Source organism: Astyanax mexicanus, chromosome 15 (genome assembly GCF_023375975.1).
Source record: "Astyanax mexicanus isolate ESR-SI-001 chromosome 15, AstMex3_surface, whole genome shotgun sequence".
Lineage (NCBI taxonomy): Eukaryota > Metazoa > Chordata > Actinopteri > Characiformes > Acestrorhamphidae > Astyanax > Astyanax mexicanus.
Genome location: NC_064422.1, coordinates 28654288 through 28679164, shown reverse-complemented (window position 1 = coordinate 28679164; position 24877 = coordinate 28654288). Strand labels below are relative to the sequence as shown.

At 36.5% G+C, this 24877-nt stretch overlaps 3 protein-coding genes across 7 annotated transcripts; 1 reads left to right on the top strand and 2 right to left on the bottom strand.

Moving 5' to 3' along the window:
• Positions 1-169: 169 nt before the first annotated feature.
• arsg (arylsulfatase G) lies at positions 170-10671 on the bottom strand. 3 transcript variants are annotated; one of them, XM_049464352.1, is made up of 12 exons: positions 10567-10671; positions 7290-7527; positions 6250-6437; positions 5927-5974; positions 5617-5725; positions 5359-5496; positions 3516-3709; positions 3242-3322; positions 2376-2484; positions 1840-1960; positions 1414-1504; positions 170-958 (listed from the first exon to the last, which is right to left on the bottom strand). In XM_049464352.1, exons 2-12 carry the CDS (start codon positions 7511-7513, stop codon positions 681-683), a joined length of 1581 nt encoding a protein of 526 aa, XP_049320309.1. In that variant the 5' UTR covers positions 7514-7527; positions 10567-10671; the 3' UTR covers positions 170-680. The 3 variants fall into 3 exon arrangements, with proteins under 3 accessions (XP_049320309.1, XP_049320310.1, XP_022524614.1); XM_049464353.1 differs by having other exon boundaries at positions 5359-5493; XM_022668893.2 differs by lacking the exon at positions 10567-10671 and adding an exon at positions 8374-8510.
• On the top strand, positions 8583-18662 carry LOC103022929 (monocarboxylate transporter 7). Its single transcript, XM_007259095.3, has 6 exons — positions 8583-8673; positions 11850-12103; positions 12217-12360; positions 13247-13375; positions 15085-15906; positions 16291-18662. Exons 2-6 carry the CDS (start codon positions 11866-11868, stop codon positions 16530-16532), a joined length of 1575 nt encoding a protein of 524 aa, XP_007259157.3. The 5' UTR covers positions 8583-8673; positions 11850-11865; the 3' UTR covers positions 16533-18662.
• On the bottom strand, positions 17803-23997 carry LOC103023239 (archaemetzincin-2). Of its 3 annotated transcripts, none has more exons than XM_007259097.3 (7): positions 23602-23997; positions 21983-22265; positions 21508-21681; positions 20634-20762; positions 20203-20366; positions 19673-19849; positions 17803-18963 (listed from the first exon to the last, which is right to left on the bottom strand). In XM_007259097.3, the coding sequence occupies exons 2-7, from the start codon at positions 22263-22265 to the stop codon at positions 18832-18834; spliced, it is 1059 nt and encodes a 352-aa protein (XP_007259159.3). In that variant the 5' UTR covers positions 23602-23997; the 3' UTR covers positions 17803-18831. The 3 variants fall into 3 exon arrangements, with proteins under 3 accessions (XP_007259159.3, XP_007259158.3, XP_007259160.3); XM_007259096.3 differs by having other exon boundaries at positions 23612-23997; XM_007259098.4 differs by having other exon boundaries at positions 23838-23996.
• Positions 23998-24877: the final 880 nt, after the last annotated feature.

Below are 24877 nucleotides of genomic sequence, written 5' to 3'. Positions count from 1 at the left end.
AAATATACAGATATCACATCCACATTATACTATTATACCCTTCATTTCTGTCTCTTGACATGTAGCATGTCAGTGTATAACTTTGCACTAATATCTTTAAACTGCTACCTATTAAACATTATCTGGAAATTGAAGGTGATACAGCTCTAAAAAAAAAACTAGAGACCTCTTAAAAATGACAAGTTTCTTTAATTTTACCAAATGAAAACCTCTTGAATATAATCAAGAGGAAAATGGATGATTAAGCCATCAAACCAAGTTGAACTGCTTGAATTTTTAGTGGCATAATGTTACCCAAAAGCAGTGTGTAAGACTGGTGGAGGAGAACATGCCATGAAAACTGTGATTGAAAACCAGGGTTATTACACCAAATATTGATTTTTGAACTTTATGAATATGAACTTGTTTTCTTTGCATTATTTAAGGTCTTAGAGCTTTATATCTTTCTTGTTAGTTCAGCCATTTCTTATTTTCTGCAAATAAATCTGTAGTCTGTTGTCTGTAGTTTATAGAATAAAACAACAATGTTCATTTTATTAAACATATACCTATAAATAGCAAAATCAGAGAAACTGAATCAGAAACTGAAGTGGTCTCTTACTTTTTCCCAGCACTGTATATTGGAAGATTTTGAATAAAATTAGCTGTTTGGTCAACTGTTTAGTTAGCAGTTACAGGGTTTAGCTGGAACCATGGCATCGGCAGGCAGGGTTGTGTGTCTGGCAGCAGGGCACTGCAGCTTGTGTTACAGTGTAGTCTGCAATAGACACATTGTCTAAGGCAATGTCCCACAGTAGAGCCTCTCGTTCACGTTCCACGTCCTTTAGGACAGCCTGATACTCTTCACTAGCTGGATCCAGTACTGACTCCTCTGCTTCATCCTTAGCGAGATCAAAAATCAAAGGAGGGTCATGAAGTTCTGGTGTTCCAGTTCCTCCACCACAGGCTTCTGCACCACCTGAGAAAATAAAACAGCAGCTCAGTCTAGAAGAAAGTCAACAAAGAACCTGCATGGGATGAAGTCTGAAACTCAATACTTAAAAAATGTCCTAAAAAAAACTGTTTTTAAAGAATAAGTTATCAGTGTCCTGAAACCTTGTGTCTTTAACATCTACATATCTACATGTAATTTGACACATTACAAGCCTAAGTCTAACCACCCTTCATCCTTCTAAAGCAGCCTTATGCGAGAATTAGTATTTCTATTTCTATTTATTAGTATTCCTGGGATTTCCCTACCTTCAGAAATGATCATTTGTGCCTTGAGCCACACATAGTAGTTTAGGAGATTTTATGTGTCTCATTTCTTTTCTAAAATCTGGTACTTATTATTTGAATATATTATTATTGAATATATATTTTGAATAATAATAATTATCTGAATTATTTGAAGTTCTGAGTTATGACAGAGACCTGTGATGTAAAAGGCCTTGTAGCGTCCCACCCTCACAGTCTGCAGGTCTCCAAATTGCCCTGCTGCTCCACTGTTTGGATGCATGAGACTCTGATGACAAAAGACAGAATAAATTAGTGTGTTATACAGTGATTTAACAGATGGTCATTTTATTGCAAACTTCCAAAAGGTACATGGAAGGTATATGACATATTCCTGGTAAACATCTGACACTGTGGAATGTTAGGAATGTTAAATGCCTGCACACCAACAAAAAAATATTTTTCCCAGTCATCTGGCTTCTACTATTATGATTCACAATCCATGGTGCCATGCCATGAGCACACTGGTCTGTGTTCAGCCTTACTAACAGGATAGCACAACACAACTTATACAGACAAAGACATTTCCAAGCCACCCCCTGAGGTGACGTGTCACAATTATACCTTATGTCCAGTGTCAGCGTCATGGAGCAGAACATCTGTTATGTCAATGCCTTCGTAACGTCTGTCTGATGGTGGTTCCACACCTGCTAGAGAAAGGACTGTAGGAAAGATGTCCAAACCACTGCAGATAAAGGGGAAGAAAGAAAGAAAAGAGAGTGAGAGCGAGAGAGCGCAACACTGTTTATAAAGTCAGAATATAGATCACAATTTGTGGTGTTTAATATGGCCCTAAAATAATATCACAATATTTTAGGGTACATTTGTGACAGCTATATCGTTGGCAATATGACATTGAAACTTAAAAAAAAATATTGACTTAATTTCAAGGTTATGCAACAAAAAAAAAGTAAAAAAAAAAAAAAAAACATAATATAAATATCACTGCTTTTAAGACAGAATATTACTATCAATATTGGGATGTTTTTTTTTTTAAGTTGTTGATGATGATGATAATACGATGACCATACTATTGTGTAGGATATGATATGGCACACCCCTAACCATAATGTTTTTAACCTATGAAGAAGTTCTCAAACCTCAGCAGTGCGCTGCTGTTGGTGTTAGGTGATATCTTCCCAGGCCAGCTGACCACTGTTGGAACCCTGTGGCCTCCTTCCCAAGTCGTTCTCTTGGCTGAGCCTCCACCTACACACACACACAAATGCACACAGTTTTGTTCACTTAGCTTAGCTTTACTTACTTAATGCACCTTATAATACGGTGCGCCTTACGTATGAAAATAGACCAGAAAATAGACGTTCATTAATAGTGTGCCTTATACAGTGTGCCTTATAGTGCCAAAAATACACATCTTTTTTTTCAATGCGTTTTCTTTATATTCATGCCTATTTAGATTCTCACTGAAGGCATCAAAACTATGAATGAACACATGTAGAGTTATGTACTTAACAAAATATATACCCTTTGCTCTGATTACTGCTTTGCACACTCTTGGCATTCTCTCAATGAGGTGGTCACCTGAAATGAGGTAGTCACCTGAAATGGTTTTCCAACAGTCTTGAAGGAGTTCCCAGAGGTGTTTAGCACTTGTTGGCCCCTTTGCCTTCACTCTGCGTTCCAGCTCACCCCAAACCATCTGGATTGGGTTCAGGTCCGGTGACTGTGGAGGCCAGGTCATCTTTTGTTAAGTACATAAAACTCCACATGTGTTCATTCATAGTTTTGATGCCTTCAGTGAAAATCTACAATGTAAAAAGTCATGAAAATAAAGAAAACGCATTGAAAACTAGAGAAGGTGTTTCCAAACTTTTGTCCCGTACTGTATATGTAAAAATGTATTTATGTGTCCAGTGATTGCAAACTTTAAGATAATGCTGTAAATACACACGCACACACACACACACACACACACACACACTGTATATCAGTTATTTTCCTTTACCTCTGCTGGTTTGCCACCTCCCAACAAAAGGCCCAGGGCTTCCTGCAAACTGGCATTTTTGCTCCCAGGGTCCATTATCACCTGGAAGATCCAGAGTAAGACTTTAGATCCACACCCCTGTTAATGCTGGGATGCTTTATCCAATTAATGTTTAAGCAGCTCTAAAAAAGGTTACATTTATTATTTACTATAAAAGAGCAGAAAGCCACCTCCACAAAGGAGCCTCATTGGGACTTTATGTATCATATGGACCTAAAATTCATAATCCACTCACCAGTAAACCATATGAGTGTGTTCTCCACACTGAAAGCCTCAATGGCAAGCATGATAGACCCCACCAAACTGTCCATATCACTGAGGCTTGCAGAATAGGCATCCTTCCCAGTTACATTTAGAAAGCGGTAATGGAACAGAGGGACGTGCATGTGAGCCAGAGCCACATACAGCAGGAAAGGCTGCCTCCTATTCCTAGACAGATGCAAATACACACACACAAAAAGAAAATGAACGCTATTCACATAGCAATGCCATAACACTCATGACCTGTAGTCAGAATGTATTGTGTGTTTGTTTGTCATTCTAGTAAGTTTTTTTATTTATATTTGGTGGACCAACACCAGCAGATGACATTACTTCCTAAACTACTACTAACCAATAGTAAATTTTGCATTTAATTTGGAAATCAAGGTCCCAAAAAGTCTGGAGGAAGAGTGAAGAAGAACACAATCTAAGCTGCTGCTGCTTCCATGTCACCTGTGGTTTCATTCCTGACAGTTGATTCCTTTTGGGTGAAATACATTTTTTTACAATTAGCAAAAATGTTAAACATTTGTTGCTTAAACTTTTAAAACAGATTTTTTGTTCACAAAACATGATGCAGTTTCGTTTTTATGAAGATTTACATTTAAAGGGTAATATACTTGTATTAACAATAAGCTAATACAACAACAAATGCGCAAAAAAAAAACCTTGAAAGAAAAGTGAACAACTCAGTTATATATATATATATATATATATATATATATAAAACTCTGTATTTATAACAAACACTGTAAACTGACTTTCAGCTGTCTCTAGATTCAGACTGTAGTCTAAGGTAGTAATGTGAAATAGGAGCTGGGCAGAAATTACTCCCAACAACTTGTGATCTATCCTTGGACTATGTCAGAGGTCAGCGTCACAGTTCTCTGCTTGATCAGTCAAACTAAACAGGGATGTTTGTAGATGAGGCATGTCATACCAGCAGATCAAAGTCCCTTCTGAGAACAAAACAGCTGGTTAAAATCGGTTTAAAATTAGGGTACAGGATTTAGTCCTCATTATTAGTGACTCCTGCACACAAATATTCCTCATAATAAGACAAAGAAGCTGGATATTTGACTAAAAAAATTAGATGATAATGACTTGGCCTTCACTTCATTCATCTACTTATTTTTGTTAGTTTTTTTTTTTTTGTTATGAACCTGGTTATGATCTGGTCAGGATGGCCACAGATTGCAGTTAAAACCTTCACCAACATTCTGGAAATCTCAGGTCCAATTCACTTGATTCTATTATTAAACATTCAACAAAATAAACTAAACTTTTGTCGGTTTTCTATTCAACAGCGCTTTACCAAGAGTCTGATTTTGTGTAAAATAAACATTATTTAACAAAATAAATAATGTAACATAAAAATAAAATAATTAACAAATAAAAAATGTGTAATATTTAGTACATGCATGCAAATTGCAAACATATAAAAGTATACAAGGAGTAAATAATAGACTGATTAACATGATTTGATTGTGAAAATAATCAGAAATCACAACATTATGTTTGATACAAGATGTCACTCGCCTTAGTTATGTCTTTAAACATCTTCAGTACTTGTTTTAAGTGTGTTAGAGCAAAACTCTTATCTAATCAGAACCACTTTCCATAATCCTTCCATCATTTACATGATTCATTCATTTCAATAATCCATATACAATTTTCAGCAGTTTTCCTCATAGTTAAAGCACCACAGTCCTGGAAGGATTTAATTTTGCACCATTGAGTAATTGTACCCAGTCGGAATGACAATAAAACCCTCCTGACTTGACTTGACCTGACTTGATTATAGAGAAAATACATACCTAGCAGTCAGGATCTGCCTGACTGCAGCTTTAGCATACCGTCCTGTCAGGGCCCACAGGTCCAAGGGCTGCTCAACGATAGTCTGGTTCTCAAATAGAGGTAATGCCACTTTACTGTCACATTCCCCACGCTTCCTGCTGAGCAGAAGTTTTTTTAAGGCACTTCTTAACAAAGAGCTTAAGACAGATCATGAAACCTGAATCTAATGATCTATATGAACTAATGATCTGATGTGAGTTCCAGAGGCATGAGCTCACCTGCTATGTAGACTTTGTTCACATGGAGGGCAGCTGGGAAGGTCATAGCCTGGCTTGTCAGTGCAGCCCATGTCATTACTGTATGGAATACCCAGGTAATAATCAAAGCCTGTTATACAGAAAAGCAGAAAACATGTGATTAGATCTTTCTGATCTTTCTGAACTTCACATGCTTCTGTTAGCTTACTACTCAGCAATGTTAGGAGAAGTCATTTGGGGAAAACACATTGGTAAATGTTTGATCTGATGTGGTTAAAGGATATTATGAGTGAGACACTAATATGAACTGAAACTAATATTGAGCACCTACCTCTGTGGACTGGATGGTAGAGACCATTGTGTCCAAGATGCCATTTTCCTGTAGTAAAAAGACCCTTCTTTTTAATATGCAGTATGTTTAATTTTGTTTTTGTTAAAAAAAATATTACTTGCAGTGCCATACTGCAAACAGACAGTCAGTATAAAAACATTATATCACTCAAACTACTGCCTTTGCTTTTCGTTTAAACTTGAGCCACATTAAGGATCTCTGTAGAGACAGTGTGGCATTAATCAGGAACTATAAAACCATCAGAATGTTAATTAGAGAGTGTAATTATGCTGAATAGTGCTTTAAAGGCATGCTGCGTGTACCAATCATGGCAGTGTAGTAGCCTGCATCACGGAGGAGCTGAGCAAATGTGGTCTCGTTAAGTGGAAGACCTCCAACAGAACCTTTTGCAAAGTTGTGGGTGACTCCGTTGCGTAAGCCGTGTCTGCCGGTCAGCAGGGCAGCACGTGACGGAGAGCACGTCGAGGCAGGAGAGTGGAAGTCAGTAAATCTGCAAAACATCCAAATCACACAGTCAAAACCAGAAACAGCTGGATTTTATGAATGTGCAATAATGGCTGAAATGAATGAGAAGCTTCAGTAATCTTCAAAATGATTAGCAAAACCAATATTACAACAACAATACTGTAAATACACTGCAACACAGGTAAGCAATATGATAATATTTTGTCATGTCATATTAAAAAAAATATTGTATCAACAATATACTATATTGAGTATATCATCTGTACATTTCATTAAAGTGAGCATTTTTATTGCAGTATATTTTGGACAAAAGTAATTTTACCTAGTATAAGATAGCAATTAAATATTTTTTCAAGGATCTGCCACTGCTGATGCATTTTCTTTTATGCATAATGCCAGGATACAATATCTTTACTATATCGCCCAGCCCTACACTGCAATGCGATTAACAATCATACATCATCTTCAAGTCAATATACCTAATAATTAGGCCTCTCCTGATTTTTACATTATCAAGACATCATACAATATACGGATACAACCTCAACTATAGACAGCATATGTGTAAATATTGGCCACTGAGTTTTACTCAGCAAGGTGACCCCCATGACTGAATAATAACTGAATTAGCTGATATGTCAACAGTTTAAAAATGTATATTTTATTCATTTTATTTTTTGACATTCAATACCAATGTCTAAATATTCTTACAATTTACATGTCAATTTCTCTTTGAAAGGGAGTATGATATATGATATTATATTATCATTATATCAGTTGCATTATTGGAGTTATTTAAAGTCAATAACAAAAGCCGCCTATTCCTCTTAAGAAATACAATGTTGTTTATAATTAATTAATAATTATTTAATTTAACCTTTTGCCTTCCACCTTTAACTTGTGCAGCCATGGTGTCGTACTGTCGGACTGCTTTGTCCAGAGGTCTCCCCAGCCAATATCATCTGCCAGGATAATGATAAAATTGGGCCTCTCGCTGATCTTTATCTTGTCTTCATGTTCAAAGCTCCTGTTGATGTAATACACCAGTCCTGAGACCAGAGAGCAACACAGGAGTAGCACACAGAATCCAGCGTCCGCCATTTTTAATGTGAAATCTGTCAAAAGAAAATCTCTGTTACACTTATGACTTAAAAATTGATCATTTCTTACTTCTATTCCAAATAATCATTAAAATTTGAATACAATATCAAATATTTCTGCCAAAATGTAAATAGACCAAAAACTGAGATTCAAAGGCTTTCAGTATTGATTTATATACAGAATATGGACAAAAATACTGTGACATCTTCATATTAACTGGTTCTTCTGGAAAAAAAGTATATTCTGCTTATGTTGGAGTAACTGTCTTTACTAAACCAGGGAGGCTTTTTAGTTGACTTACTAGTACAGTATTGCTGTGAGGATCTGATTGCATTCAGACACAAAAGCATTAGTGTTACACATGATGCCAGTAGGTTCACTGTATATATGTATATATGCATACTGTATATACTGTTCATAAAAGACAATACAAAATGTTTTGTGTTCATTGGATGAATTTAGTTTTTTTTTTTTTTTACTTTATCTTTACCAATTTATTTGTGAATATTTAGTTAATTTGTCAGAAATATATAATATAATTAACAGTGCAATTTGCCCATATTGTGCTGTCATAATCAGAACAATGATTTACAGTCTTAATCCCCCCTTAGTAAAAATACATATTTTCATTAGAGGATTGATAATGATTAAATAATAAGTTGTATTTGAGATTGTATTTTGAGAAAACTGCAATGAAAATCCTGCAACTAAAGGTCTACCCCCTGTTTCAGTGTAAAGTCCTCTACATCTATGCAGAAAGTGTGCTTGCTCCCCTCTGGGTCCCAGGAGACTCTAGCCCAGCAGTAACAGCCATTACATAACAGGCTAACAAATTTCACTTAATGCACCAGTCCTCTTACCACACTCTCAGCCCAGTCAAATTCAGCACCCGCACCCAGCAGAGCCAGAGAGAGACTCCTATACTTTCTGTACCAGATCAGCTGTATAGGACCTGGGGGGCTGACAGCATGATTTCTCAATCAGTGCTTAGTGTAACCCAATACTCGCAGCATGCACGGCTGTAACCTCCCACCAGGACAGCTGCATTTTTTTCACCACAGCCGGAGCTCCAGACACTACATGTAGTCCTGGCAGAGAACACACTGCAGTGTCAGGCAGAGGACCAATAGAGCTTTCCCTCCTAAAACCGGTGAGAACAGGTAAGAAATTAAAAACTTTTTTTGTTTTCTCTTGTAAACAATTTAAACAGCTATGTTAAAGATTTTACATGTTAATCTTAGTTAATCATGTCCAACATCTAACTGAACATAGCACAATAAGAATAAACATGTCCCAGAGCTTCTGATTCTTTTAAATGTTTGGCTCTAAATTGGTCTAAAATTATATGAGATTTTTAAAAATATTTATATATAAGACTGTGTTTTGGCAAGAACAATACGTATCAGAATATAGCGGTTAAGATTCAATATATCACAATATATTGCGGGACTGAAAGCAAATTTTTGTAAGCTGTCAGTATAAATAACACACTATCATATGTATACAATTTAGGTAAAAGAAAACTTTACTTTTTATACAATTATAAAAGTGGGATCAAACAACAAAGGACAACACTAGTATCTAGTTGATGGCGTTAATCACAACACAGAGTATACCACTGTCTGACAGTAGTTAAAAACATATACTGTGTTTTTAAACACTTTGATTTATTGATATTTTTTACACCCATATAGTTTGTACTGTTACACACATTATACCAATTTGTATGGCCTCATTTTTAAAGCTATATAAGAACAGACAAATCTCTGTTGCCTACAGTCTGGGCAGAGTAAATACACAGCTAAATGTCACTGCCAGTTATTGATCTTAGCACTGTACTGTTAAAAGCAGCCAATATGCATTGACTTGGTTTAAAAGCATGCATACACATTGGGCTCCTCTCAGGGTTTTTTGAGTTAGTTTTTTGTTCTGTTCAACAGGAAATCTGATGTAATTAGCAGATTACAGTTTTTTATGTGAGCTAATGCATACATTCTTAATTAATACATTTCCAAATCAAGTCAACTGGCCTCTCTGTGTAGTAGAAACAGCTAACTTGGCAGAATTATAGCATTTTATGATTTATTTTTTATTAGTGTATTTCAAGACCAAGTTTAAATTGGAAATTGGAAAGCATTTGAGAATTATTTGTCTCTTCCACCTATGATGTATTAAGTCTGGAGCATTACTATTGGTCCATTTATCATAACATTTTAATGCATTGGGTAATTGAGATTGTAGATCTTTACATATAAAAACTGTCAGGGGGAATCTCAGTAAATAGCCTTGTGTTTCTGCCAGAAACATCTATTTTATGTGACTGTGATTTTTATATTTTACAGTTTTCTTTAACTGAAATACAAGAAAGTTATGTTCACACTGTGACAAAAGCTGTATTTATGGTTGTAGGAGGGTGCTTACTATTATTATTTTTTTACTATTACTATTACTACTACTAGTGAAGAAAAAATCCATTGATAAAATAACCTGGTCATTCAGTATACCTGACCAACTGCAGCATCCTAAGATCATTTGCTTAGTTAAGGTGGTGACTTTTTTTTGGCCAGGCAGTGTGTTTGAAAAATATCGAGATTATGTATACACTATATACACAAAAATATTGAGACACCTGCACTTTTAGTGCTTATTCCAAAGTTAAAGGGTGCTAGAGTTTATTCTGCTTTTGGAAGGCTACAGCATTGCTGTGAGCATATGATTGCATTCAGCACCAAGAGGTTAAATCATAAGGCATAATAGCCCAACAGTAATGATCATCGTGTCATAAGCTTTGCTAACTTTGTTGTATTAAGGAATTGTATTGAATAAATTGTATAAATTTACTGTATAAATTGAAGACATCTGGCAACCATGCCTATACACAGCCACTGCTCCATGCAAGTGGCGTTTCTGAAAGGCAGGAGTGTGCACTGCAGCAGCTCTCTCACAGCCTCCTCCCGCCGGCGGAGGACAGCAGAACCGCCGCTAACCTCAAAATAAGCTCCATAAGACACTAAAGCAACAGTTTAAACCAGTTTAGCTCAGATATTTCTCACCGGTAATGAACCGCACGGCTTCAGCGGCCTCAGCTGCGCTGCTCCGGCGCCGCCGCGGGGCTGCTGTGTTGACATGGGGCCCTTTGACGTCATGTTGCTGTCACGTGGCCACAAACTTTATCAAAACACGAGAAACAAACACAACCATACCTCAGAACAGGTAGATTAATGTATGGTCCGAATTAATGTAGCTTCTAAATCCGGTACCCATCACTGTTTATCTCTACACTATTTAATACAGTCATGAACATTAATATCATGAACCTATTTTAATTTAGGGATATCCAATACATTTTGTTTCAACATTAATTTAACTCTTATTGGTGTATATATATATATATATATATATATATATATATATATATATATATATATATATATATATATATATATATATATATATTTTTTTTTTTTTGTATTATTTATCTGTGTAAATACATCTTACAGTTATGATACGAAATGAGCAAGATAAAAAACACATTTTAAAAATAAATAACAAAATAATATTTAAAAAATAATAAATAATCTTAACCCAAAGGAGCCCATGGTGATGTTTGTGTCACAGGCCCTCTAAAAGAAATGTAAAGCACTTTCTTTGCAAATTTAACTTATAAAGTACTTATATGACACATATGGATCATACGGAGAGCATCACTTCAGCACAGTGTGTAAATCTGTGTTTGTTCATCAGACCTTATTTACAGAATTTATGTGTGCTGGATTAGTGCTGGAGATAAAACTAGCTCCTTTTAAAAGTGTATTTTCAATAGAGGAGGCTATATCGATTGGCAAAAAAATACTGATGGTTTGGAATTTGAGCTCACTCTCAATCTCTTATACAAAGATGATTGATTTCCAGAATGAAAACTTTCATGAGAAAAAAAAAGATAAATCTAATTTGAAGTCAGTGTAAAACATATAATTGCAATTTTGGAGAAATTCCAACAGACGATTCATCATTTAATTTCATTCAGCATAATGAACAACTGCTTGATTTAAATTGTCAAAGGGGTGAAGAACTTATACATTCAATATTAATTTGTTTTAAAACAAATATATTAGAATTTACTCTATTAGATAATTTTGTGTCACAGCCCTTACATTACATTAAAAATAAGCCAGATAGGTAATTCCATTCATTTTAACATCATCCAGGACATCAGCTGAATAGGAAGTTAATGTTTGTTTTAAAAGCTGGCAGAAGTAGTTTTAAGCTATTTAAGACATGTATCACTTTGACAAGTGCGTTATTATTTGTTCTCGTTTATTTCTTTAATTTACAGATTTCGCTCAGAAATAATGGCTCTGTGGATCTTCAGAAAAGATGGTTGCCTGGGGCCTAAAGTCTATTCCGAGGTCCCAGATGGAGGCTGGGGTTGGATCGTAGCTGTGGCCTTTTTCCTTGTTGAGGTCTTCACCTACGGGGTCATAAAAAGCTTTGGCATTTTCCTCAAGGATCTGATGTGCGAGTTTAATGAGAGCAACAGCCGAGTTTCGTGGATCGTCTCAATATGCGTGTTTGTAATGGCTTTCACAGGTAAGATCCATACAGGCCACAATCAAACCCAACATCAGCAAGAGTTGTACTTGATGTTTATTTGCTCATCTGTTTAACTTTCTCGTCCATTTACATACTGGTCGTGTGCTCAGCCCCGCTCTCAACTGTGCTGAGTAATCGGTTTGGCTTCCAGCCTGTGGTGATACTTGGAGGACTCCTCATTTCCATTGGAACAATCTCCACTGCGTTCACCAGCCACATCACTCAGATTTACATCACTATCGGGATAGTTGCTGGTAATCAAAGCTATTTATTCTAGTAAAGGTCCTGATTAAGATTCTAGTCAAGATTAGTAGAGATTAAGATACTAATCAGGATTTCAAAAAAAATAAAAACAAAAAGTTAAAGCAGATAATTGTTATTTTACATAAAAAAGATATACGTGAAAGTTTAGCCCCCCCTTAGCAAAATCACATATTTTTTATTGAATTCCTTCTTATATATTTTGGTAGTTTATCCTAATGTAGAATGTCTGACATTTACATTTAGAGTTTGCTATTTGTTTGTGGAATATTTTCTTTAATCAGCCTGTGTAGCATTGCCTTTGCCACTGGCAGCAGCACAACCCTTAAGCATGACAGTGCCACACAATACTTAACAGTTGGAACAGTCCTCTTTTCATTGAGGGCAGTTCCTTGATTTTCTAATTTTTCTAATTTACTGGTTGTGACTTGTGGTCATTTCTTAATAACATTCCACACTATATAAACCTAAACAAACTCTAATTATAGCCTTATTTTGCCTCAGGGTCCTTGGTGAAATAATATTTAGACTTTTAGATAGTTGCTTGTAGAAAGTGACTTTGGTTGAGTACAAGAACAAGGTCTGAGGAACTAAATCTTTCATAACATTTAGAAATTTTATTTAGGTGACAATCAGTGATTTGCTTTAGTCATGATTTTTGTCCTTTAAATGATTTGCAAAAATGTTGTTTTATATTTGTATTTATAACAACAAATTGTGTCATTTGGCCAGGGGTGCCCACAATTTAAATAAAAATAATTATAATACATTTTGTTGATTGGTAGTATGATATTAAGGACTGAGCACTGAAGTATGTATTAATAAGCATCAAAAGAAGAGTTTATCGGCATTCCTTTTTGAATTTCTTAATCATTTCAGGTTTGGGCTACTGCTTAACATTTCTCCCCACTGTCACAATCCTGTCCCAGTACTTCAGTAAACGCCGCTCCCTGGTGACTGCCATGGCCTCCACCGGAGAATCCTTTGCCATATTTGCTTTTGCTCCTGGTAAGAATTACTCTGTACTAGAGGTGGGACAAAATATCGGTATTGCAATATATCGTATAGCTTTCAATACATAATGTATCGTTTTGGTTGTCAAATGTTACAATACAGTCTTTAATAAATAAAAACGTAATTCATGATACCATAATAGCATCATTACCGTGGGAATCATATCATGGTAATATCCCATCATGAGATGCCTTGTGATTCCCACATTGTCCATTATAGTAATATAATATAGTAATAATATTACTATAATAAATATATTATGTGAAATTGTTTTGGGAAAGACTCGGAACTTCAAAGCTTGTTCAAAAGTCTGACACCCTGTGGAAAGAAACTGTTCATTAGCTTGTTTGTTCTAGCCTGGATACTGTGTTGCCTCCTGCCAGATGGCAGGATAGTGGGAAGGCAGTGTGCTAGATTAATATTGGCCAACTGTGTCTTTTGAATTCAGAGAATCAAGTGGATGAACTTTAAGATAAATAGTTTGTAGTACTTTTGTTGGCTATCGAAGACTTTTGCCTCAAATACAGACCACTGCATTTTACACAGGTCCAGACAGTTATGGATCTTTTCTTAACAAGAGTAATAGAATGAAGGCACTCTGTATCAGCATGTCTATATCTTTACTTAGATCTGTATTTCTCAATCCTGGTTCTGGTGCTGCCCTGTCCTGTACATTTTAGAAGTGTCTTTGCTTTAACACACCCGCTTTAACTCTAAAAGGACTTCACATCAAGTAGTTTTTATTGTCAATACTGCATATGTAAAAGGACAGACAAAGAATTAAAATTATGTTACTCTCCTTCCCAAAATTACAGCAAGTACAGAAAAAGATTATAAATATAAAATAATGAGAGACACCATATTTACAATACAACAAGGACACAGATAGACATATGTGAGACAAGAGGCAATAGTGATGGGGGTGATAAAGATGGAATGACAGTGCAAGTATAAACAGAACCCATATAACAGTATTGCAAATATGGTATATAGCTTAAGGCTGGTAAAGTGAATGAGTGCGTAAAGTACTTAAAAGTTCACAGTTTTATGTAAAGTTAAAGTGAGTAATGCAGTGGAAGTACAGCAGTAGTGCAGGTATGGGGTGTGTAGTGCATGTCCATTTTAAAAAAGTTCCAGTACTGTGTGTGTTCTAGTACAGAGTTTCAGTACTGTGTTGGTGGGGTGGGGGTCAGGATGCTGAGTGAGTGGTCGCTGGGGGCAGGATTGGGATGGGGGGTAGAGCAGGGAGAGAGTTCAGCATCCTCACAGCCTGATGGATGGGGCTGTCTCGCAGTCTGCTGGTCCTAGCACCGAGACTCGCTAGTCTCCTCCCTGATGGCAGCAGGCTGAAGAAGCTGTGTAGTGGGTGGGAGGGATTTCCTGCCAGACGGAGGGCTTTCCGTGTGAGGCGGGAGCTGTACAAGTCCTGAAGGGAGAGAAGAGAGGTGCCAACAATCTTTTCAGTTGCTCTCACGATCCACTGGAGGGTCCTGCGGCCGGATGCTGTGCAGGCCCCATACCACACTGTGAAACAGCTGGTCATGATGCTTTTGGTATTTAACTAATTAGTTGAATCCGGTGGGAGCAGGGAAATCACTAAATATCCAAGGCTGGGGGATCGCGGACCAGGATTAAGAAAAAATGGGTTTAGATAATGGGTGGCTTCATTTTCTGTCCTAAAAAATGTCCTTTCACATTTGCAGCATTTACAGCCCTGAAGGCAAACATTGGCTGGAGACACACAATGGTGGTGCTTGGATTATTACAAGGAATAATCGTTGTTTGTGGACTTCTGCTCCGCCCTTTGGTCATAAAGCCAAAGACGAATACTGAGAGTTTCACCCAACCTCTGAAATCCAGAAAGCAGGAGGTCATCAACTCTCTCCCTGAATCTGAACTTCGTGGCTCTTTAAGCTCTGGAGACTCGGGTGTACAGTCACTGGAAATGCTGGAACAGAGTTCTCCAGTGGGAGCACAGCAAAAAGAGGAGGAACATCTTCAGATTCCTCAAACCCAACCAGACAAAGAGGCAGAGCCAGGCAGAGGCAAACTCCTGGACCTCACGGTACTAAAGGAAGGCAGCTTTGTGTGCTATGCTGCTTTTGGCTTGTTTGCAACACTTGGATTCTTCGCCCCACAGCTCTACGTGGTGGAGCTGAGTGTCAGCTTGGGCACTGAAAGAGACAAGGCGGCCTACATGCTGTCGATAATGGCCGTGGCGGAGATCTTTGGCCGTCTCTCCATCGGCTGGGTCCTGAACTGGGGGCGCATTAGGAAGATATTTATATTGCTTGGGTGTGTGACACTGATGTGTGTGGTCCTTGTGTTCTTCACGGTGGTCGATGGTTTCTGGGGGCTGGCAGTCTGCTGTGTGCTCTATGGCTTCCTGCTGGGCAACATCGCGTCCACACACATCCCCATGCTGGCAGAGGATGATGTGGTGGGCATCAAGAGAATGCCCTTAGCAGTAGGAGTTTACGTCTGCATTCAAAGTTTTGCAGGGCTTGCTGGACCACCTTTAGGAGGTAAGGCCTTTTTTATGCTTTAACCAATCAACATTAAGTTTAAAACGTAGACCTCAATTGATATAATTTCTCACTTTAACAAAGATAATTAAGAGATACCAAAAGTAATGGGAATTCACTATGTAACTAGATTGGCTTGGGAACTCACAAACTTGTACAAGTTGTGAGGTGTATTCAGTTTGAATAAAACTAAATTCTGGTAAATTTTATTAAGAGAAAGACAGGCAGTCTTTCGGTAAAGAGATTCCAAGGCTACATTAGATGAGCTAGCCCTGTACTACTCATATATTTTAATGGAAAACAGCCAGTTTGTGAAGTGGTAGTAAATTTAAACTAAGTATGATGTGTGCTACCAATAATGCTCATTATTTGTTTGAATTCCAGGTGTTTTGGTGGACATTACTCAGAATTACAGCTCAGCCTTCTACTCTTGTGCTGTGGGAATGGGGTTAGGTGCACTCTTCCTAGGGCTGGTACATCCAGTGAAGACAGGTTGTCTGTGCACAAAGAAGTGCCTCAGCCCTTGCCAGGACATCCCTGCAGTCGAGCATGTGAGTGAGGATAAAGTTATGCCTGAGGAATTTCTAGAAGTGGACATTTTACCAAATCCTCAAGGTCAATCCTGAAAAAGCAGTCCCCTTTAACCTAAGGAACGATGAAATCTGTGGTTGATTGATCACAGAACAGCTTTAAACTAGATGCTATTGTGAGGCTGAGTCACTTTATTCCTAAAACAAATAGAGATTTACAGTGTAGAGCTTGTTTTGTTACTCTTTTCTCACATGGGTCACTTTACCCATCACAAGTTGCCTTAAAGAAGGGAGGAGGTTTTGGACGATGTCAGCGGCAGATGTCAGGACCACTGGCTTTTCACATTGAGAATGTAGTAATTTTACATCAGTTCATTTTAGCACTGATTTAGTCAATTACAATAAAGTGCCCTGACTGATATTAGCTTTAAAAAACTTGCAAAACTGGCTGATTGTGGACCATATTTTAATGGATTATGTGTCTGCTATTTTAAGCCTGATCCAGTTTTGATGCTTTTATTTACTGTTCTAGGAAACTAGAAATCTAACACACTATACATGATTATTTTAAGAAGTTGGCTACCAAACAGAATATATCGCCAAACCACCGATCGAGGACAGGTCTAATTATAATCAGGGTGGCTGTGGTATCACAAATCTTGCTATGTTCAAGCTGCAGGCAAATCGGATTTGTTCCTTAAGTCAGATCTGTTGAAAACGACTGTCTGCACTGTTACTCGAGAGTGACCAGATTGGATTTGCGTGTCCAGACATTACAAACCTGTATCTGTATGGGTTGCTAAGGTATCTCAGTCTGCATCTAAAACTAATGGTTGGTGTTAGGTGTTGGACCTTGCACTTTCTTCAATCTGGATTTTTAGTGTTTTTGTCACAAATTATGCAAACGACACAAAGAAATCCAATTAGTGTCCATAGACAGAGACACATCTGATTGCAAATAAATAAATTGCAAATAAATCAGATTGCAATCATATTTCAAACCACCTGCAAATGTGGTTTGGATTTAATTTGTATACATTTGTTTCTGTTCGTATTTACTAAAATCAATATAGATACAATCTACATATGACAAAAATCTGATTTAGTCTAGCAGTCTGTACATAGCCTTGAACAGCTACACCACCTGGGAGCCGCCGTGATTTTTTCAAAGGTTTTATAGTTAGAAACACAACAAACAACATTATAGTAAATACATAAAATGCAAATACTAATGGAACAGAACTATGAACTACTAGATCATACTACACTGGGTTCTCTTAACTCTTGTATTTCCTTATTTTGGGATTTTACTGAATAAATTTTAAAAAACTACAGTACACTGGAAAAGAAGACACAGAAAACTATATTTTAAATCACTGGATTTTTATTTTATACTTCAGATAAATGTACATAAAGAATGTTTCGTAAACGGTTTAGTGATTAATTTACTGCTAAGAAAATTTAACAATGAAAACCAGCTTGATATACAATGCAGCATTCATTTTATGTAAACATTTTGGACCAATTATTTTAATTTTATTGTTTTCAAGACACTGACTATTTATTTACTGCTTGTAAATCTTTAAATCATCATATTGGTAAACACATGAAAGTGCTTTCATGTTGAGAAATTCTCAATGTAAGGCATTATATGATATGATATTAAAATTATATAATGTTTTAGTGTAAAGAGATTTTAAGAATGTGCTTTAGACAAACGTTATCATAAAATAATGTCTCAGGCTTTAGGAAACTTTAGGAAAGTGGAGAAGCTTTAAGAAGGCATTTTACCTTAAGGATCATGTGTTCCTATTACTGTACAGAAAATCACGAGTGTCAGTGAGTGAATTTGCATATTAAGTATTAAATTATGCAGAATATACTGTATGACAAATCAGTGGAACATACTGTGAAAATGTCAATATACTGTGAATATTTCTTTACATATTAAGTGTCAGAATGTGAATGAAAAACTTACCAGAATGTAATCAAAAGAATGAGATGGTCAGTCTAAGTTAAAGCATTTACAATAACTGTGAAGTGAAGGTCAACATTTTCAGCAGGTTAATTCTCATTTTTATAATTCTCATATTATTCTGGGCATTATTATTTGACTTGAATTTTGTATGTATAGAAACAAACTTTTTTGTGATTTTGTCTGTAAGAGCAATCACTTTTTTTTACACACACAATCATTTTTATCTAAAATAAAATAACTTAAGTCATTTTCAGTACAATGTTTTTTGTTCATTTTTACAACAATGTATTTTGTTTTAAAGCCATAGCATAAATAGTTTGTACATTCAAGGTGCAAAAAAGAAAGGCAAACAAAGCAGATCCTCTGGATATCAAATAATTACCTTCCAATTATCATCTTTGTTAAAATGTGGCAGAATTAAAATATTTCATCTTCCAGTATACTCAGACACTTACTTAACCAGTGCCTGAAGTCTTGGAAAGCTTCAGTGGGTTTACTCAAATGCTGTGCAGAACTGCTTGGTGCTTCCTCGATCCAGAGTAGTAAAGCCTGAAGAAGGAATTTCAGATTAACACAAAGCAGCAATAACTGATGATACACAGCAATACATTCAGCTCAAACAGCAGCTGGCTATAGTACACAGTATACACATGAATACGAACAGACCATATGTGGCCAACAGATTATTTACTGCATTAATATTAATAATCTAACTATTAGAATAGGCCTCTGTTGTTATATCATTGAGAGTGTGAGTCCATATCACAAACCTACATGTTTTATGCCACTGGGATAAAACAACAGTGTTAGCTTCTATGTGGCAGTAATGTATGTAGCAATATGCATGTTCTGACTGCTTAGCAACTTTTAGATTCAAATGAAAGTGATAAATGTAGGGAATTAATGTAGGACAAATGTAGAGGCTTTGAAACTTTCTGGTTAACCACAGAACAACCCAACGCTTGTTCACATGCAAACTACAAAAGGATGACACACCCTCAGGGTTCTTCAGTGTGTTCAGTCTAGGATAGCTTCAGTTTGTATGTGTCTTGGGTTTTAAGAAATACTGGACCTATTGTTGGGTGACAGTGATTTTAGTTCATGGTCTTGCCACAGTATTAATGAAGTGATGCAACATGTGTCTTGGAGGAGGAAGCATATGCTATGAAGAAGATCTACAAACTGGATTTAAAATATGAAATGCTTCCTGTTTAAGGGTCTTGTTTTGCCACAGTTCACCTTTACATACCCCGCTTACCTTGTACCTGTCGGCTATCTTAAAGCCAATGGCGGACTGTAGCTTTCTCAGGCAGATGGGACAGACGTCTGGTGGCCGGCGGTCCGATTCCTCTAAATGGTTGGAGCCCTGCATAACACACTGGAGCCACAGGCAGTGCTTGACACCAAATATGTGTCCAATCTCATGAGTCAGTGTCTACCAGAAAAACATAGTAATTTCACAATCAATATACCTAGAGATCAGAACTAAATGGAATAAAAACTAATAATTATTTTTTTTTGTTTCCAAAAGACTGCTGGAGAACATCCCAACTAAACTTTTTTGGGGAAGTAAAAAATTTTTACAGCTGTTACAGCGAACATTGCTAAGATATTCATTCAGTCAAGTTTTCTGAAATTTCCCATATATTTTTTAATGTTTTAAACGTTCTGCTAAACAGAACATTCCTGGAATGTTATTTCTTGTAACAATCAGGTTAATCTTTCTAGAACCTTTTAAAAACATTGCTAAACACTCTTAACACATCTACTAAATTACAGCTGCCACACCTTACATGAGCGGAAGAGCAAAGTGCTGGTGATTGGAGGAGTGTAGTAGCCTTGAAATACACTGTAGTCTCCAGGCTTCAGCTTTATTGCTTTCTTCAGCCGTCCTGCATAACTCCTTTTGTAGAAGTCATCATCATATCGGGCAAAGCTGAAAACACCCATTCCTGCAGCAGAAACATTCAGTTTTCAGCTTCATCAAGAATTTATTTTCACAATTAATAGCAATGTTAATGTCAATGAACAGAGGATTCAGTAACACTATGAATGTCAGTTAATTCTCTCAGGTCTTAGTAAGTGTATGCGACCAATAGGGATTTAAATGAGAAATGCTGAACGTAGCAACTCTAATCAGGTAATCCAGAATAACAAGGATTAGAAATCTGAGCGTGGAGAGTGGAGTGTGTGACCAGCATGGCTTTATTAAATATCACCTTCAGTGAGGGAAGCTTGTCCAAAAACAAAATTCCAAGAGTCTTTTGGGTACAGATCAATCATTGTGATTCCCACAATGCAAAATGCATCTCTGGGCTTCTTCTTTTTCAGAAATGAAAGCAGTTCTCCTACAAACAAGACAAGAAAACAGATGTACAAGTCTGGAAGAAATGGAGATATTGAGAGAAAGAATAAAAAGAAAGAACACATTGTCTAGTTTGGGGATGTGATGGTGTGAACTGTGTACTTTGAAAAAAACAAAGAACAAACAGACAATGTCCAAACCTCTGAGCACTAACTGCCCTCTGCAGGACACTCAGTGCAAACAGACAGAATTTAGCTCTAAACCCTCCAACCCCTGCTCCCAGAGAGTGTATGTCCTGCAGGTTATACCTCCATCCCTAATCTAACACATCCTGTTTAACTAATCAAGCATTCCTGAAGGCTGAAAGTAATTAGATGGACCAGGTGGGATTAAATAGTGGTTGGAGCTAGAAGCTGTGTTCCACAGTGTGGGCTGCATTTCTTAGCAGTCGACTCTTGCTATGATTTGAAGGACGCAACTGATGTATCCTTTGCAGCTCTCGGTTACTAACACTTCACTGTACTCATCCAATGCATGGGGAAAAAAGAAAAACAGCACCACAAATATTGGATGAAAATTGCGGGAAATAACAATTTCAGAGCAGAGACTGTTTTAAAATATTTTAAAATTATTCAGAGATTATTTCTGTGGAGAAATAAAAATGCACATGTGCATGTGACCACAAAGTGGCTAGACTGTTCCAATTTTTGTGACCAACAGACTACTGAGAGGGACTGCTCTAGAGTTTCCAAAACACGCAGAAAGCATGTACCTAAACCAGCACATACCGGCGTGAAGCTGAAGGTTGTGTGTATTGTTGTTGACACGGAAGGAACAGCCTGTAGAAGCCACTGTCACCGGCGGAAGGAGCTTAACCTTCAGGCCATAGTAGAACGCCTGGCAATAGGCCCTCAGCCACTCCACATACTGCTCAGAGATCCCAGCTCCATCTCCAAAAGAGCCTGCGGACAAAAAAAAAACAAATGTAAAAGAACCAATAGTTTGAAAGGGTGATTTTTTTTATATATAAATACAACAGTCTTAACAGTGGTTATGTAAGCACAACAAAACTGAATTGTATTTGAAAACCAAGATATGTATATATATTTTTTTACAATATGCTCTAATATTCTACAAATAAAGACCATCAAACTTAAACATTGCGCTGGTGTAAATTTTTTTTATTCTATGAAGCTTTCCCCAATTCACATGGGTTCTTGTTAAAGAACAGTTATCAGTACAGAAATTGGTTGTCAGTCTGACCTATTGTCAGTATGTAAATGGTCTTATGGCCGTTGTTTGGCGTGCTGCGGTACGGGTTGCTGTAGAAGCTCTGAAAGTCCTGAGGTGATTCAGGGTGTGAAGGAATCCAGTCTGAATCAGAGTGAACTGTAATGGGACTGAACAGTGGGCTGCCGGGAAGAAGACCCTCCTCCAGTAATCTCCGCTCCTCTCGGCTGTACTGCCCATAGGTTTGGATCAGGTCATTACGGGTGGAGCGGAGAGCCGAGCGCAGTTTCTCCACAGGATGCTCGATCACCTCCATCTGCAGGAGAACATCATAACATGGGGCACATTATCAGAGATTTCATTTATCTGCAATGAATAATGTACAGACTCGAGAGACTAACCTATCATATTGTTTTGTGTTAACATATTTTGCCATTTTTTAACTTTGAAACATTGAGCAATTTAGTTATTTATCACAGTCTTTAGCTTTATTTTTCCTTATAAGGTAAATTAAGCAAATTAACTATTATTGTACAGTAAAATGTGCAATAATATGCTTTCTACAAAGGATGTGAACTTATTTCCACTTAGAAAATCCCATTTTTTTGCCCATACACTGTAACACTGGTCTATACCTAACCCATTCTACAACTGTGAGTATAATTCAATATAATCAGTCCACTCTTTTAATGTTAAAGTATTTAAATAATTTAAAAAAACAACAGTAGTAGATAACAATAACAGAGCTGACATTTTCCACATTTGTTGTCAAAACCTGTACGTGCTAACCTCAAACTAGATTCCACATAGCAGTTCTACAAATATAATTTTATGGATTTTCAACACATTATTATTTATTAAAAACAATGTGATACATTATATGAGATATATATTTTAATTAACAACTGAAATAGAAAATAGGTTCTCTATGTTATTGAATTTGAAACTGGTAATAGAGTAAGCACATTCAATTATTTTTTTTCATTAATTAATTTTTCTAAATGTATTAAAATATATATTTTTTTAATTTAATTTTAAAATTCCAAATGATTGTCTTTATCAGGAGATTGTGACTGGAAATAATGTGTTTGGTGGGAGTTTTAGTTAATATTTGTTTTAAAAACTAATAATGCATACAACTCTGGAATAAGAGACCACTTAAAAATGATGATTTTTATTTTTTTTTTACCAAATTGAAAACCTCTGGAATATAATTAAGAGGAAGATGGATGATCACAAGCCATCAAACCAAGCTGAATTTTTGCACCAGGCGTGGCATAAAGTTATCCAAAAGCAGTGTGTAAGAGGTGAAAAAGATCAGGCCAAGATGCATAAAAACTGTAATTAAAAACCAGGATTATTCCACTAAATATTGATTTCTGAACTCTTAAAACTTTAGGAATATGAAATAGTTTTCTTTGCATTGTTTGAGCTCTGAAAGCTCTGCATATTTTTTGTTATTTCAGCCATTTCTCATTTTCAAATTAATTCTAGAATGACACATTTGGGTTAAAATTACTACATCTACACACCAGCCACCTGTAAAACTACCCTTTAAAAGAGGGCACTAGCTGAACAGTGACAGCGATACTTTTAGCTGATGTCGACAGTTTAGTTCTTTACAGACGCTGTTCTAAACGTAGCCCCATCACCTCTCCTCACCACAAGCAGAAGAGATCTTCAGCATTATCCGGGCTCATCTTCTTAGATAGATGTGAAATTTGTTGCAGAAGCGAAGCCTCGTTTCCGGTAAATGCAGCAGTTCAGAGATCAGCCCGGAAAAGCTTCTGTTTATATTTTATAAACTAACGTTACATCATAACAGCAGCTCCGCTGGAGTAATCCTGCCCCACTTATATACAGCTATATCTCACAATTTCTCACAAACCTCACAGCCTCTATATCCACCTGCAGCAGCAGTAGCAGGTTTATGATCTGTCAGTGTACGGTAATCTGATCCGCGGACAGATCTTAACACACAGAAAGCGCTCAAACCCGTCCCTCCGCCTGTAACACCACTAAGTACTGTCCGGCGCTTTATGGCTGATAACGATTTTTTATTTTTTTTTTCAAAACAAAAGTCCCGGAGCGGAGGACTTTTATTTTAAAATAATCTGTCACGAGCCGCACCCTAAACACTCACGCGTCAGCTCACATTTCACTTTAATTAATTTGGGCTAATTTTGCGGATTAAAAGGAAATATGAACGAGTTTACCTATAAATAAAAACATAAAAATACACCATATTCTCTCAGAAAAGGCTGAATTGAAGTCTTATAAACATGCACTTATTTTTCAAGGCTATCTATATTATTAGCTAAGTTTTTTTTTTCTTATTATAGCTTTGCAACTTGTAGACTGGTAACCTTAGTTAAACAATGATATACAACTATTGGTAAGTATAAAAATGCTTAATTCATAAATTACTGTTAAAACGTGTTAAACTCCAACTCAAAGATTTTTCTGTAGTTTGTAAACTGCAAAAAAATGCACTGGCAAAAACTAGACATGAATATATGTAAACTGATACATAAAAAAAAAAATCTGTTACCGGGGAAAGCAAATGTTTCTTAGTGAGATTTCTTAAAATAAGAAATGGCCAAGTCTGAAAACCGGTGTCACTGTTTTCGGGCTTAAAGAAAAAATCTGAATAACTTGACCAGTACTGATTTTGAGTTAAATTACCTAAACTAAGGTCAAATTCTGATTAACACTGATTGAGATCATTATTACTATAATAAGCAAAATCCTATAAGGAAAAAAAATATTTATTAAAATTTAATTTGCTAAGATTTTGCAGTGTATTCAAATAAGAAGTATTTAGTTTTAGAACTCTATTTACATGTTTATTGGCTGCTAAATTTTGTAGTCTATCTTTCTATCTATCTATCTCGAACAAAAAAATATTATTGTTGAAGGTTGCTACTA

Excerpts from the sequence above, each read along its gene's own strand:
- arsg (XM_049464352.1), bottom strand. The coding sequence starts at position 7,513 with ATGGCGGACGCTGGATTCTGTGTGCTACTCCTGTGTTGCTCTCTGGTC. Across the intron at positions 3,710-5,358 it reads AGGCAGATCCTGACTGCTAG|GAATAGGAGGCAGCCTTTCC; the intron begins GTATGTATTTTC and ends GCATCTGTCTAG. Across the intron at positions 1,505-1,839 it reads ACGCTGACACTGGACATAAG|AGTCTCATGCATCCAAACAG; the intron begins GTATAATTGTGA and ends TTTTGTCATCAG.
- LOC103022929 (XM_007259095.3), top strand. The coding sequence starts at position 11,866 with ATGGCTCTGTGGATCTTCAGAAAAGATGGTTGCCTGGGGCCTAAAGTC. Across the intron at positions 12,104-12,216 it reads GTTTGTAATGGCTTTCACAG|CCCCGCTCTCAACTGTGCTG; the intron begins GTAAGATCCATA and ends TCGTGTGCTCAG. Across the intron at positions 15,907-16,290 it reads TGCTGGACCACCTTTAGGAG|GTGTTTTGGTGGACATTACT; the intron begins GTAAGGCCTTTT and ends TTTGAATTCCAG.
- LOC103023239 (XM_007259097.3), bottom strand. The coding sequence starts at position 22,265 with ATGGAGGTGATCGAGCATCCTGTGGAGAAACTGCGCTCGGCTCTCCGC. Across the intron at positions 20,763-21,507 it reads CAACCTTCAGCTTCACGCCG|GAGAACTGCTTTCATTTCTG; the intron begins GTATGTGCTGGT and ends TCTTGTTTGTAG. Across the intron at positions 18,964-19,672 it reads AGATAGCCGACAGGTACAAG|GCTTTACTACTCTGGATCGA; the intron begins GTAAGCGGGGTA and ends TTCCTTCTTCAG.